Below are 16325 nucleotides of genomic sequence, written 5' to 3'. Positions count from 1 at the left end.
CACTTCCCTTTCCTCCTTCCATGCCCTCCCATACACCATACACAGACTTGTGTGTATTATTAAAGTTTGAACTTTTTTGAGAGATAGTTTGAGCTTAGATTTTAAGTTCTGGTCTGGTTACCCCATGCACTGTGCTTGTTATATAATTGGGCATTTAAAAGCTGTAAGCCCCCATTGCCTCAGCTGAGAAATACCAATAATGGCCTACACATCACAGGATTGCTATGATGTCTAAATTGAATGTATATGGTAAATGTCCCTCAAACAGCTTAATAGATGGTAGGTAGGAGCATCAGAGAGTATATAAAAGGGGCGTGATAGAGAATCCACCACGTTACATGGCCTAGGCTGCCTGCCCACAAGACAAATTTTATATATTAAAAAAAAAAACTGTTAGGGAAGTACCTGCCTTGTAATATACCAATCAAATTAAATTATTCTACAAATTCTTGCCAGTTTAATCAACTAAAAGCATAAAGACCACTTTTGGCATTAAATACCAGACTGCCTTTCTCAAAGCGGTCATGTCATTTTTCCATCTTTAAGAATTACCAGTGATTCCCGGTTGTCGTCAAACAGCAAAACTCTCCTTGGCCTGGGGTATACATAGCAAGGATAGGAGTAACACAATGTCAATGTCAGCCAGGGTATGACCTGCCTAACTAAACCAAGTCATCCTGCCAGCAAAATGTGGCTGAGCAGACGCAAAGGCCCGGATGTAGTTCAGATGATAACCCATGCACTGCTGAGATTCAGGAGACTGGGGACAAGATCTCAAATAGGACATAGGCAGATTATTGGTTTAAGATTGACATGGGCGGGTCTCATTGAACGCGGCGCCAGCTTTGGGGGAAGTCGGTGCGGTGTCCTCGCCAGCACAGCCGGGCCTACACGCGAGCAACCATGTCTAAGGGACCTGCAGTCGGTATTGATCTTGGCACCACCTACTCGTGTGTGGGCGTCTTCCAGCACGGGAAGGTGGAGATTATTGCCAATGACCAGGGTAACCGAACGACACCAAGCTATGTGGCTTTTACTGACACTGAACGATTGATTGGGGATGCTGCGAAGAATCAGGTTGCGATGAACCCCACCAACACAGTTTTTGATGCCAAACGTCTGATCAGACGTCGGTTTGATGATGCTGTTGTACAGTCTGACATGAAGCACTGGCCCTTCATGGTGGTGAACGATGCAGGCAGGCCCAAGGTCCAAGTAGAGTACAAAGGAGAGACAAAAAGCTTCTACCCAGAGGAGGTGTCCTCTATGGTTCTGACTAAGATGAAGGAGATTGCAGAAGCTTATCTGGGGAAGACGGTTACCAATGCTGTGGTCACAGTGCCAGCCTACTTCAATGATTCCCAGCGGCAGGCAACAAAAGATGCTGGAACTATTGCTGGCCTCAATGTCCTTCGAATTATCAATGAGCCGACTGCTGCTGCTATTGCCTATGGGCTAGATAAGAAGGTTGGAGCTGAAAGGAATGTGCTGATCTTTGACTTGGGAGGTGGTACTTTTGATGTGTCCATCCTCACAATTGAGGATGGAATTTTTGAAGTCAAATCAACAGCTGGAGACACCCACTTGGGTGGAGAAGACTTTGACAACAGGATGGTCAACCATTTCATTGCTGAGTTTAAACGAAAGCACAAGAAGGACATCAGTGAGAACAAGAGAGCTGTCAGGCGTCTGCGTACTGCCTGTGAACGGGCAAAGCGCACCCTCTCCTCCAGCACCCAGGCCAGTATTGAGATTGATTCTCTCTATGAGGGAATCGACTTCTATACCTCCATTACCCGTGCTCGATTTGAAAAATTAAATGCTGACCTGTTCCGGGGCACTCTGGACCCTGTAGAAAAGGCTCTTCGAGATGCCAAACTAGACAAGTCTCAGATCCATGATATTGTCCTGGTGGGTGGTTCTACCAGAATCCCCAAGATTCAGAAGCTTCTGCAGGACTTCTTCAATGGGAAAGAGCTGAACAAGAGCATTAACCCTGATGAAGCTGTTGCTTATGGTGCAGCTGTCCAGGCAGCTATTCTATCTGGAGACAAGTCTGAGAATGTTCAGGATTTGCTGCTCTTGGATGTCACTCCTCTTTCCCTTGGTATTGAAACTGCTGGTGGAGTCATGACTGTTCTCATCAAGCGTAATACCACCATCCCTACCAAGCAGACTCAGACTTTTACCACCTACTCTGATAATCAGCCGGGTGTGCTCATTCAGGTGTATGAAGGTGAACGAGCCATGACCAAGGATAACAACCTGCTTGGAAAGTTTGAACTTACTGGCATCCCTCCAGCACCCCGTGGTGTTCCGCAGATTGAAGTCACTTTTGACATCGATGCCAATGGCATCCTCAATGTTTCTGCTGTAGATAAGAGCACAGGCAAGGAGAACAAGATCACCATCACCAATGACAAGGGACGCTTGAGCAAGGAGGATATTGAGCGCATGGTCCAGGAAGCTGAGAAATACAAAGCTGAAGATGAAAAGCAGAGAGATAAGGTTTCCTCCAAGAATTCCCTGGAGTCTTACGCTTTCAACATGAAAGCAACAGTTGAAGATGAGAAACTTCAAGGAAAGATCAATGATGAGGACAAACAGAAGATCCTAGACAAGTGCAACGAGATCATCAGTTGGCTGGATAAGAACCAGACTGCAGAGAAGGAAGAATTTGAACACCAGCAGAAGGAACTGGAGAAAGTCTGCAACCCTATCATTACCAAGCTGTACCAGACTGCTGGTGGGATGCCTGGAGGAATGCCTGGCGGCTTCCCTGGTGGAGGAGCTCCTCCATCTGGTGGTGCTTCTTCAGGGCCCACCATTGAAGAGGTGGATTAAGTCAATCCAAGTAGAGGGGTAGCATTGTTCCACAGGAAACATTTGAAGGACCCAAATTTAGCAAGTTACAGGGCAGTTTCAAATTCAAACTGCTACAATAAATTTACTGGGCATTCTCAATACTTGAACATAGAACGTGTGCACAGACAGTGAAGTAAGCATTGCACTTTATAAGCACTGTGTCCTAAGTGGAAAATGCAATGTCTATAATAAAACAGGTGGAAAATGGAATGTCTAATAAAAATATTTAAATTGGAAAAAAAAAGATTGACATGGGCATGGTAAGCAGTAAGCAGAGGTGCAAATAGGAGCTGTTGCTACATACTCTAAAAGCAAGGAACCCCAAATTTCATGATAGTAGCTGTCCTTAGACACTTAAAATTAGTGAGACACTTTGCTAAGGACTTAACTATTAATTGCTTTATCTAGTCAGTAGTTTGCTTGTTTAGTTAGTACTGTGATCATTTACATTTAAAGGGGGGAGACAGGGTTTAAAGCTGCAACATTATAAAGCTAAGCTGCAATCCCAGATCTGTCTAGTTCAAACATACATGCACCCAAACATCAGGATGCCTCCCCAAACACAATGTTGCTAGTAACTAAAGAATACACACTTGGCCACTTGAACACAAGAATAAAATTGTCTCAGCAATAAAACTGACTCGTCACTTAACCAGATAACTGTTGAAGTGATTGTCTTCCTTGTTTTCTATGTGATGCTGGCAGTATGCCAATTAAGACTTTCAGGGAAAGGCTAAGAAATCCTCTGAGCTGCATTGGAACAGATTTCTTCAGCAATTCACTTTAGGATTTGATTCTTTCGCTGCTACTAAAGTTACTTTGCCCTATACATGCATCTTGAAATTTTTGTCTTGATTACTTCCCATAGTCTAAAGTTTCAGTGGTCACAAGCAATGTAATGGTTTCTATCACTATACCTTTATCTATGGGAGATGATGCAACAAGCTGGAGGAGGTGCCTTTTTCTTCCACTGAGAACTCAGGCTGAAAAAGCGACAGCAATTTCTGTAAGAGATGATGTCCCACTTTCCAAGGATGGAGTTTGCTTTCTACAGAAAAAGGACCAGAAAGAAATAGGTAAATGAGGAAGACGGTATTAAGTGGCAGCTTCTGTTTGGGAACTGTCTGGGTCCCTTTGGAAGACAGAAAAGGCTTTGATACCTCAGAATGTTTTCCACTCTCTAGTGGTCAGCGGGAGGAGGAAAGAATGGTGGTATAAACTATGCCCATTTTTACAGTAGATACAATACTAAAATTAATATCTGATGAAGATAGATTTCTTGAGAATTGAGCTACAATGGCGACTGTGTTTCTGACCAAGGATACTAATGAATGAATTATAAATAGAATCAGTAATGTATCATGTTATCAAAGGTATAACAATTACATTGGAACTATAATAATTATGAACAATTTAGTCATGTGCCTCATAATGGACAAAGAAGTACTCTACTAAAGACTATTAAAGAGACCTCTGATGTATTGTGTTTATAATATATATCTAAGATGCTCTCCACAATAAACAAGGCAATACATAGTGAGTAAACATTTCATGTACAATTTGTTTTACAAAATGCAGGGCTGGATTTTAAGAGAAGAATGGCAGGGGGGAGCAAAGAAAAATGTAGAGCTCAATAAAAATCAATTTAAAAAAAGAGTGACTGTGGCTTTGAAGATCAGTTTATTTCTCAGCACTTAAATTGAGCTCCTCACTACTACATCTTACTCCAGCTCCAGGGAATCCAAGACTTTTTTCTGACCTCTACAGGTACCTGCACACATGTATACACTCTAGTCATGCACCACACATATACAACAGAGAGGGGGGGCAAGGATTTCTTAAAAAGGACTTCAATAGTACAAGAAATAATCTCAACAATTGACAGGATTATATGGATTTAAGAATCTTGTATATAGCAAAGGAAACAATGGCTAGAGTGAAGAGAAAACCTATAGAAATGGAAAATTGCTTTGACAAATATACATTGAACTATGGATTAGTATCCAGTATATATAAAGAACTACAAAAGTTAAGCATACAAGGAAATAAACCCAATCAATAATTGGACTAAAGAACTAAATAGACATTTTCCAAAAGAGTTACAATTAAATGGCATCTTTATTCATTGGGTAAATGCAAATTGAAACTTCTTCAAGAATCTAACATCACAGTAACTTCCACCAAGAAAACAAATCTTAACAAATACTGATGCTGAATTCTTATTCACTGCATGTGGGTGTATAAACTTCTACAGCTACTATATAAATAAGTAGGGAGATTGATTTTTAAAAAATGAAAACATAAATAAAATATAAAACAATCATGCAACTCATGCCTACATATTTGGAGAACTTTAAGGCCACATACCACATAGATATCCTTGTTTATTGCTACACTTTTCACAATAATCCAGAAATAGAACTATCCTTGATATACACTAATGTGAATGGATAGAGAAAATGTGGTACATATACACAATGAAATTTTATACAGCCATAAAGAAAAATGAAATTATGACATTTTCAGGAAAATGGATGCAGCTAGAAAACATTTCATTAAGTGAACTATGCCACTAAGAAGGAATTACTGTATATCTCCACTCATGTGTGTTATAGGAATTCCTACTGCCAGTAGCCTTTAAGTTAGCTGCCTGCTTGGGCATGGCATCTGATACTATTTGTGCCAATGCTCCTGGCAGCGCCGATCTATTCCAGAGAGAATGTTGAACACCGAAGACACTCCACTCGGAGTTTGTTTTCTTCTTGGCATGACTGGCCTTTGCCACTGATAAGGTTCATGGTATCTGGAAATGGACAAGCAGAACACAAGGAAAAAGACTGTCAAATCTTGCCAAGACAGAGTAAGATGGTTTTGAAAATTTTTCTGCCTCTGAAAATGGTCTGTCAGTTACACTAGGCTTTAGCCAAAGTTGGTTGCTCCAATGTTACAAATGAGACTTTGGGTGATTGCCCAGGTAGCCAGTTGTCTGTCATTTGTTGTACATTTTTGGAAGTTGCTTGATTGTACTTCCTGTTTACTCAAGTAATATTATTTCCCTTCTCGGATCTTTGATGGGGTTGAAGACTAGATAGTTGTAGTTACTTTCCTCTCATGACTTGGCCAAGTTATTTATTATACAAGACTTAAACTCATTAGGATAGGATAATTATTGAAGCATTTATCACATGTTTCTTGCTTGATATATTTTTTCTTATTTATATAATTTTGTATTTGGCTTAGAACTCTTTTATTTAAACAAAAGAGGGAGGTGCTTTAGGAATTCCTACTGCCATAGCCTTTAAGTTACCTGCGCATTTGGGAGTGGCCTCTTACACTGTTTATGCCGATTTAAAGCGTGTGTGCAGTCTCTTTTCTGGCTGTGGGATTGGATTGCTGTTCTTGTTTCAGCAGAGGATTGTGACTTGTGAGTCTACCCCTAAATAAATAACCCTCTATTACTCTCAATTCTGAGCTAGTATGGGATTTCTTTTAAGCATCCTTCACATGTGTACAATACATGTATGTGTGTATATATGTGTGTGTGTGTAACTATATCTATGTACCTGTGTGTAGTATATTTATATGTATTTATAAGTCACAAAACTGGAAAGAGAATCATTAGAAGGGGAAGACATCTTAAGGAACATAGAAAATTGAGAGACAGAGATGACAGAGAGAGGGCAATGGAATATATGTAATAAGAAAATAGAAGTAGGGACTAATTGGGGCAGAGAAGAGCTGGAGGGAGGCACAGAGGTAGGCAGTAAGGAAAGGGGACCCAAGCATAATGGCACGTGTCTATTAAGGTAATGATGGTGGCACACATTACTTTGTATGCCAACATAAAATTAATTTAAAAATAAAGGCTTTTCCCCTTTGAGGATGTTATTGACTTAGAAAAAAGTTTATTATAGAATATTAATTTGGAATTATGAGAACAAAGTATTTGTACAACTGTCTTAGTTAGGGTTTCTTTTACTGTGATACAACACCATGGCCATAAGCAACTTGGAGAGAAAAACGTTTTTTCAGCTTGCAACTTTCAGATCACATTCTACCACTGAAGGAAGTCAGGACTGGAACCCAAGACAAGAACCTGGACATAGGAACTGAAGCAGAGGTCATGGAGGGTTGCTGCTTACTAGCTTTTTCCTCATAACTTTCTCAGCCTGTTTTCTTATAGAACCCAGAACCACCAGCCCAAGGCTGGCACTGCCCACATTGACCTGAACTCTCTCACATAAACCATTAATCAAGAAAATGCACCATATATTTATTTGCCTATAAACCAATCTTATAAGGCATTTTCTCAATTGAGAGTCTTCCTAAATTGCTCTAGCTTGTGTCAAGTTAACATAAAACTAGCCAACACAACATTTTTATATTAATAATCATGGTAGAAACTTAATAATTTTTTAAAAAATAATACATAAATCCCAAAATTACCAGTGGCTTTCATCAGGATAGGGGATTATGCATGCTGCCATGTTGCTACTTTGATGAAACTGTAAGCCATCCCCAATTAAATGTTTTCATTTATAGAAGTCACTGTGGTCACTGTGTCTATTCACAACAGTAGAAGTCCTAACTTCTACTAAGACAGAGGGGGTCACTTATAGGAGTAAATAATGACTCAAAGACAACTGCATCATGTGATCCCACCCCAGCATGGATGACAGCTCATAAAAATCTGGGAACCTAGAGCACATTGCACAGCCTGCAGGTAACTCAACAGGTTGGAGAAAGTCCTTTCCCAGTGCATCAATCATTTTGAACATCTTCCAGGCCACCTAGCTTGTTTTTTCTTATTCCAGGGAACTAGTGTGGTCTCAGAACCTTCTTTGCAGCTTGGCTTGTGTGAGAGAGGCTGTCAACAGTCTTTATTGTTCACTCTTGGGAAGGAGGATCCTAAAGAATCTTCTCAGTTTCAAGGACTTCCTGAAGTTTATTTTGATTTCTTTCCATTTTGTCTTAAAGAGTTTCCCTGCAGAATGGAATGTTTCAATCATGGAGGAGACTGTTATACAATAAAGCTCAAGTGTGGACATCAGGTACCGAGCTTATTTTTAGTATCAGGCATAAGAGTGGGAGAAGTAAGTTTAGGGTAGTGAGTTAGGATATGGAACAAGTTAAAGGAAAGCCCAGAGGAATGAAGGAGCTTCTGGTGGCTACTATGATTGAAATCCCACTGAAGCCTGCAAAACTGATATGTAGAGTAATTGCAGTATTGCACTGATTCATATATCTCTCTGTCTCTCTCTCTCTCTCTCACACACACACACACACAAACACACACACACACACACAAACACACACACACACGCATACACACTATAATCACCATACTCAGGAAATACAACATTTACACATTATATAGGTCAAAAATCTGCATTCCAATTTCAATTTCACCCACTCTTCCCAATGATATTCTATTAGCTGTGTTTTGTTTTTTGTTTTATGGCTGAATCCAATAAAATACTGGGCATTGCATTTACTTTGTCAGTTTCTTTGATTTCTGTTCAAAAGCTAGCGCAGCATTTCTCAACATGTGGGTCCCAAACTCCTTTGGGGTGTCAAACTCCACTTAAACAGGGGTCACCTCTGATCATCAGAAAACACAGATATTTATATTACAATTCGTACCAGTAGCAAAATTACAAATTACAGTTATGAAGTCGCAACAAAATTACTGTTATGGTGAGGGGTCTGCACTGTATGAAGGAAAGGATCACAGCATTAGGGAGGTTGAGGATCCCTGCTCTAGAAGCTCTCAGATTCTACTTGTTTTTCTTTTGTCTTTTATAACATTGAGACTTTTTGAAGAGTTCAGGCCAATATTTTGCAGATGTGTCTCAACTGGATTTGTACGATTTTTCATCACGAATGCATTGTGATTAAGCATCTTTTTCACCACAATGTCATGCTCTCATGAGGAGGAATAGAATGCCCCTTTCTCCACTAGTGGTGATGTTAATCATTCATTAGGATCATGTCCAACATATTTCTCTATTGCAATGTTATCAGTAAAGCTCTGAATTTGTGTGAATATATCCTGTTCAGGAGCAGCCACTTTAGGCTGAAAGTATAAATTACTTGGTTCACTGCAGAACCTTGAGTTGAAAAGGCATTATCCCTAATTAAAAGAGAAAAAATAGAAGAGATTTATTTTAATAAAATAAGCTGGCACTAAGCTTCTTAGCCAAATTCATGAGCTATTCACATGACAAGGGACCTTATCTATTAGAGGTCCCTTATCCAAATTGTGAAATGCTTATGGATGATTATGTTTCAGTCTTTTTGGATGATTCCTGCCTTGGTCTAAGTTAGTTCCCTTACACATATGGTTTGATCAGTATACATGCCTATATTGTCAGAACTGGGCCTCGTGCCTAGGCTATAGTAGAAGCTCAAAGTCTATGGAATACATTTTTACCCAATTACAACTACTGTAATCATGAATGAGAATTTAATCACACTAAGTGGGAAATATACTTGATTTTGTCAGCTCACACCAGCTGGAATGAATTTGCATAGGAAATGACAGAGCTTTCGATTTTCTTCCAGATCTTTGACTTTCTTCTTCAGGTGTTAGTCAGGGTTGTTCTGAAAAAAAAAAAATAGCTTCTTTATGTTGAACTTAGGAGCTGTCCTAAGCAAACCAAGGATCAACCCTGTGCTTGTTAGCATTCTGTTTGGCTGCAAATGACAGGAACCCCCAAATAACAGTGGGTTAAATACTAGAGCCATTTATTCCTCTCTGATGTACGGTTTCTCACTTCTGGCCAAGATAGCCTAACAAGAACCAGATTCACTCTTCTGCTGGAAACCAGACCAAATGAAAACAATAGCTTTCAGACTTTGGAAGTGAGGCAACAGCAACAACAACCAAAACACACAAGCAAACAAAACCAAAAACAGTGACCCCTGGAAGACAAGCGATAACAAAGGCAAGCCCTGTAAGTTTTTCCAGTTTAGTGCCTGGAGGGCGTTCAGGCAAAGATATGGGGAAAAGAATAGCAAAGCTGAGTTTCACAGGAGAGGAGATAATCCTTGCTCAAAGTCCAGGGGGATCACAGCAGCCAGAATTTGCACAGCAAAGTCTTGAAGAGGAGAGTTCTATGTGAAAGAACTTGAGATCTGTAGCAAGTCTCCACCGTATCTTTGACTGAGTACTGGGAAACGTGTGTGTAAGGACTCTGATCTAAAGCAAAGAAAGAGCCATCCAAAGGACTAGTAATAGCTGTCGCAGTTTTCAGACACATCAGTGCTTCAGTGCTCAGCCACAGTGGAAAAGGTCTTTATTCACAGAGCGTCATTGGATAGAGTACTCAAAAGGTCTTGTTTCTACGGTGGCGTCAAAATAGCCTTACATTCAAGGGTGTTCTAGACCTGGCTAATAAAACAAGTCCAGAAATATTCTTTTTCCAAGTAATTTAACTGTTTCCCAGAAAAAAAGTCTAAGGATATTTATAGAAATACAAACTGTCCAGAAACAATCAAGATAAAATTCATATATAGCATTCAATAGAAAGCCGTCAAATAAGCTGAAAATACTGAAAGCTAATGAGAAGTCAGTAAATCCAAACTTTTCTATAAGTAACAAATTACAGAATCAGTAGACAGATATTTTTAAATAATTAATATATCTGTTTTGCACATTTCCAAGCTCCTAAAGGAAAGGGTGAACAGGTTAAGGCATTACTAGAGCTTGGAAAGACGAAGAATGCAATGTTGAGATGCTATTCACCTCTACCTATGCAGTTACATATTGAATGGCAGCCCAATATGCTCTTTCTATCTTGTTACCATTCCATTTATGATTTGCAGGTTGAGTCCAAAGTTATAGCTTAAATTGACACAACTTCATTGAAACAGGGCAAAAGACTAGGGAAAACAGGACCCCTCCATTTAAAGACACATACATTTTATGGTTTGTAAGTTTGTTTTCTATTACTATGATAAAGCACTGACCAAAGACCTGCTTGGGAAGAAAGGACTTCATTATAAAATTCTAGAGTTACACTCTATCAAGGAGGAATTTCAAGTCAGGTACTCATGGCTGGAACCAAACTAGAATCCATGTCGCAATGCTGATTACTGACTTCTTCCCCATGACTTCCTCAGTCTGCTTTCGTAAATCATCCAGGACCATGAATAAAATGGTATAACCATACACAATGGACATCAATCATCAATTAAAACAATACCCCATAGCTTTGCTCCCAGGATGATCTTATGGAAGCATTTTCTCAATTGGTCTTCCTTCTTCCCAGATGACTCTACCTTGTGCCAAGTTGACAAAGACTAATAGATGTAACATCACTTTTTGCTTGCATTGCATAAGCCAAAACTTTAGTACCACTGTTGGCATTCATCTGAAAGTGAAGTCAGAAATTATAGTCTTGTTTTGCCCTTTCTACAAGAATAAAGACTATTCCTAGCAACAAGACTGTTTACACTCCAGAAAATGTCAGCATCACTCAAAAGCATAACAAAGTTATTATTAAGGGCCCCAGAAGAACTCTATGGAGAGACCGCAGTCATAAAAATGTAGAACTCAGTCTCCTTAGAAAGAAAAAAAAGAAACTGTAAGTGGACAAATAGTGGGGAAATAGAAAGGGACTGGCTTCTATTCGTACTATCTGCAGCTATGTACGGAACATAGTTAGGGATGTTATAGAGAGATTCTGTTGCAAGAAGATGAAGCAATTTTACACTCAATTCCCCATCAATACCATTTTTCCCAGTAGAATGGATCTATTGTTGAAATCCAAAATTTCTTGGGTGAAAAATACATCCTCAGGGTTTGGGTGAATACAGATGCCACTTGTTTAGGATCTCAGGTACGGAAAGATGAGTTAATCTTTCGAAGGAAAAGATATTGAACTTGTTTCAAAATTAGCTGCCTGCTTTGGTTCAGGAAACCACAATAATTAAGAACAAAGATATCAAAACATTTTGGGATAGAATCTATGTTTCCAAAAAGAAAGAGGCTGCACATTTGTTCCCAGCTGCTTAGACCCAAAATAACCACACAGAAACTGTATGGCTTCTCTATGACTTCACCTCCTTTTTCCCAGCATCCAGTTTAATTTCCCCACCTAGCTCTGTTCCCCTAGATCTCTGCTATAGGCCCAAAGCAGTTCCTTATTAACCAGTCATGTTCACAGCATATGAAGACTTTAACATTAACATAGTAAAATTACAAATTATCATAACTAAGAAAATCTATAACTATAAATTCTTCAACTCCATCAAAGACTCCAGAAGGATATAATATTATCTAAACAAACAAGTTCATTGTAAGCAACTTTCAAAACTCTAGAATTGACAGAGACTGCTCACTACCTTGACAGTCATCTTCAGCCTACAGACCCATAGTATCTGGCAGACTTTTCCATGAAGCAGGAAATTTGAAAGACTGTTTTGCCTCTATTGGAAGTTTGTCAGTCACTTTCTTCTGTGTCCTGCAGAATGCCTGGTAGACTCTTTCATGAAGCAGGAACCCTGAAGGACAGTCTCACCTTTAGGCAAGTTCAGCAGTCATTTATCTGCAGGTTCTGCATGTCCAGTTTATGCAACAGTCCAGGCAAGAGCAGTTTCTTGCCCAAATGACTAACCAACTCCATAAGGAGCCTCTTCAATGCCCATCTTCCTCTTGAAGTAGATTGGTGTTGCCAAGAGCAGTTGTGTCTCATTGTCATGAAAAGCCCTAAGTTCTTAAAACATTTTAAATGCCATATTCTTAAGGTCTCTAAAAAATTTGAAAAATGCCTTTCCATCTGAAATACATCTCATATATCTAGAAAATCTAAGTAACATGACTACAAGCTTGGCTATCATAGATGATTATTTATTAACCTATATTTATTATTATACATTATATTTTTTTAATTTTTTTAATTTATTTATTATGTATACAATATTCTGTCTGTGTGTATGCTGCAGGCCAGAAGAGGGCACCAGATCCCATTACAGATGGTTGTGAGCCACCATGTGGTTGCTGGGAATTGAACTCAGGACCTTTGGAAGAGGAGGCAATCCTCTTAACCTCTGAGCCATCTCTCCAGCCCCCTATACATTATATTTTTAAATGATCTATACAAACACAATACCTTAATCAATAACTATATATATATATATATATATATATATATATATATATATATACAGTATAACAAAATGGACCTTAAATTTGTATTAAGAAACCAAGAGCCATACCAATGCAAATCTCTATAGCATATTCCCTTTAAATGTAACAAGCATTTATAGACAATATTTGCGAGTATGGGCATAGTTCTTCTCCAAACTCCTTCCTGCTGTTTATTGGGCAAAGTAATCTTTTTGATGGGTGTGCAAGGCAACCTTTCAGAGGGTCTTGTTACATCAAACAATATTAGTCTGGAAGCAATCTGCAGGTTCTCATGCTCTGTGGACACAAAAGAAGAACCTCTTTTCCAAAGGAACATATCCTTAGACTCAAAATTTGAATTTAACATACCTTTAAAATATATATGTTAGATTAGCTTAGCAGTCCCCAGAATCAAATGTCTCTCTGCAGTCCAAAAATTTAAAGATAACACAATAATAATCCAGACTCTGTGAATTTTCTATCTTTATATGGCTTGTTTTTACTCTATTACTTTTTCTACAAGTTTAATGTTTATTTTATCATCTTCACTCCTTTAATCTATGACTGTCTGTACTCTGTCTCTTTAAAGACTTTGTTTTATTTTTTAAAAGACCATTTACTTCTTTTTATAACTCTCTGTACTCTTTTTCTTCTCTCTCCCAAGCCTATATACATTTATTCAACCCTGTGAACCATTTAGAGGTTCTTTATGTCTGAATCTGTCCTGTGGTATATCTGTAATTCTTTACTGTCCAGGAGCACTTCTTAATATGCTAAGCCCTTCTTTTGAACTTAAGTGGCCACATTAACTAAAGGAAATACGGCACTTTCTACTTGTTCTGCCCAGTCCAACAGGGTAGAGTTGTTTGCTGCTTCTGAGAGCCATGCTCGTAGCCCCATTTTTAGGCACACACCCAGTCTATGTTGCCATTAAGCAAGTTGTAGCAGTCTACTCACAGACTCCATTCAAATGATCCATAGCCAGACCTCCAGAAAGAGTCAAGACTTTGCACTGGCAGCACAGGCCAGAAAGTGGGCATTTTATAACTGCCACTTTTTTCCTACTACCGCTGAATCAGGAAAACTTTTCTTAAAGGAGCCTCAGCATGCTGCCAGCAAAATGTTAGATACCAAAATGCCATGCTTAACTCCGTTCTTTTGTGTCTAAGATTCCTTCCCATGCTTTCTCAGGTTTTATGTGGATTTTAGTCCACCATGTTGGCACTCCAATTTGTTGGAGGAGGCCACTTGTTTGTTTCCCAGCTGCCCAGAAACTGAAATAACAACACAGAAACTGTATTAATTAAATCACTGCTTGGCCCATTAGCTCTAGCTTCTTATTGGCTAACTCTTACATATTATTTTAGCCCATTTCTATTAATCTGTGTATTGCTAAGTGGCTGTGGCTTACGGGCTAAAGTTCCTTCTGGTTCCAGTGGGGCTCCATGGCTTCTCTCTGACTCCACCTCCTTTCTCACAGCATACAGTTTAGTTTTCCCCACCTTGCTCTGTTCCCCTATAGTTCTGTTATAGGCCCAAAGCAGTTTCGTTATTAACCAATGATATTCACAGCATGTAGAGGGGAAATCCCATATCAGACAACAGTGCAGCTGGGTAATGAATAAGATCTAAGTTCACCAGCTACATAAGCAATACACTGGATTATTAAACAAATCTGTAGTATTTTAATGATACAATTAAAGACTTCTATTGCTTCTAGGTATGTTCTTAATCTCTGTAAACTAGTTGGTAAATAACACAGATCAACCCAAGGAAAACATAAAGGGGGGCATTCCACAATTTGTGAGGTAAAACTGTTAATCCCTTAGGCCTACAAGGTAGAAGGAGGGACCTTGAAGAAGGACTTCCTACAGCAGGACCCGACTCCCCCAAGTTGTAGTCTAACCTCTATATGCTCACTATGATGGGTGTACACTGCCCCTAAATAAATACATACATTCATAAATATAATATTTTAAAAGAACTAGTCCTTATTTTGGGTGGCTACTATTCCCAGATAAAATATCAGAGTTCTATCAATTAGCAAAGAATGGGAGAGTAAGAATATGGAGGAAGCAGACCACCACCTGTCCCAGTTCTCAAGAGGTTCTTATTCATGTTTGAATAACGCTGTGATTCTTGACTTTAAAATAACCTTACTAAAACTCACCATCTACATTTTGTGAGACACAGAAAATTTAAACCTGTGTAGTTTGACTTTTTTTAACTCCAGCCCCCACTCCTCTGTATATATTGGGATTCACCACAAACTGCCAGAGTTATTCCATTTTCCAAGTCAGTGGCACCAAGTTAGAAGTGGAACTTAACTTTAACTTTTAACTATATTTATTGTGTCCCAGATACCAAGGCCATTCATTGTGCTTACACCTTACTTCTGAAATGGCTCGCTATCTTTCTTTCTTAATAAAGACATCACCATCTACATCTGAAACCAACCTTTACAAGGTCCTTTACGCTGCATGCTGTTAAACTTCATTGTCGTCTTCCTGAAAGGAGTAGCTGTCACCCAATAGGTACAACCTTCTCTTTCAACTGTATAACATCTACACAGACTGTCTTCTGGTTGTCTATATAACTGATCTGAAGTGTTGAATCACCTGTTTGCTACAACCCATGGCCGTTTGAACGGCTTTTCGCTATTTACAGGACCATTATTACTCTCATCATGTCAAACTGGGTACCATTCTTCTCAGGGGATGGTAAGTGGCCATGTTGTTGGTCAATATTCTTCCTCGAGCAAAAAAGTATTGCTGAAAAAAATGGCAGTTCTTTCAAGATACTGCACAAATTACATGTCATAGCTGGCTCACTACGTGTTCCCTCAGAGCATTTTGCCCTAGCTCTGTGTGCTATCTTGAGAACACAGACCAAAAGCTCAGTGGGAAGTCAGGCCTGGGTGCTTTCCAGTTGCTAATGGCTTTGATTGCTTTAACAACCTTTCCCTCAGATACTGCAGTGTGACATTTTCGCTTTCCCCCATAAAAGCTCTCTCCTCCTGTAATCATATTTGCTTCTGTATGATTAGCATCATAACCATCATTATTCTGTAGGCCAAGTCATAGTAAAACTGCAACTTAACATGCATAAGGGTTTGGAATAGAAAACTAGCATCTTAAAGAAGTGCTTTTGTGGAAGAAGTTAGGATGGAACTTTCAGAGCTGATTTGGATTCCCTGCTGGTTATTCTACTCTAGATCCTGAGAGCTAGCTTACTGTGGACCTGTAATGAAGTCTGTCTAGTAGTTGTCCTCTCTGCCTTGCTGTGCTCTGTCTCAGTTGATTTCCTGTTGAGCACCCAGAATCAACAG

General features: G+C 39.2%; 1 protein-coding gene across 1 annotated transcript; it reads left to right on the top strand.

The window, feature by feature from the left end:
* Positions 1-838: 838 nt before the first annotated feature.
* On the top strand, positions 839-3101 carry LOC121436877 (heat shock cognate 71 kDa protein-like). The gene has a single exon (XM_041636783.1). The coding sequence runs from the start codon at positions 904-906 to the stop codon at positions 2842-2844; it is 1941 nt and encodes a 646-aa protein (XP_041492717.1). The 5' UTR covers positions 839-903; the 3' UTR covers positions 2845-3101.
* The last annotated feature ends 13224 nt before the right edge of the window (positions 3102-16325 follow it).

The sequence above is a fragment of the Microtus oregoni genome, unplaced genomic scaffold (genome assembly GCF_018167655.1).
Source record: "Microtus oregoni isolate MIOR12 unplaced genomic scaffold, Mior012 000050F_005, whole genome shotgun sequence".
In the NCBI taxonomy this organism is placed as follows: domain Eukaryota; kingdom Metazoa; phylum Chordata; class Mammalia; order Rodentia; family Cricetidae; genus Microtus; species Microtus oregoni.
The sequence above is the reverse complement of the archived record's forward strand: the minus strand, read 5'-3'. Positions and strand labels throughout refer to the sequence as shown.

Coding starts and splice junctions, on each gene's coding strand:
- LOC121436877 (XM_041636783.1), top strand. CDS start 904: ATGTCTAAGGGACCTGCAGTCGGTATTGATCTTGGCACCACCTACTCG.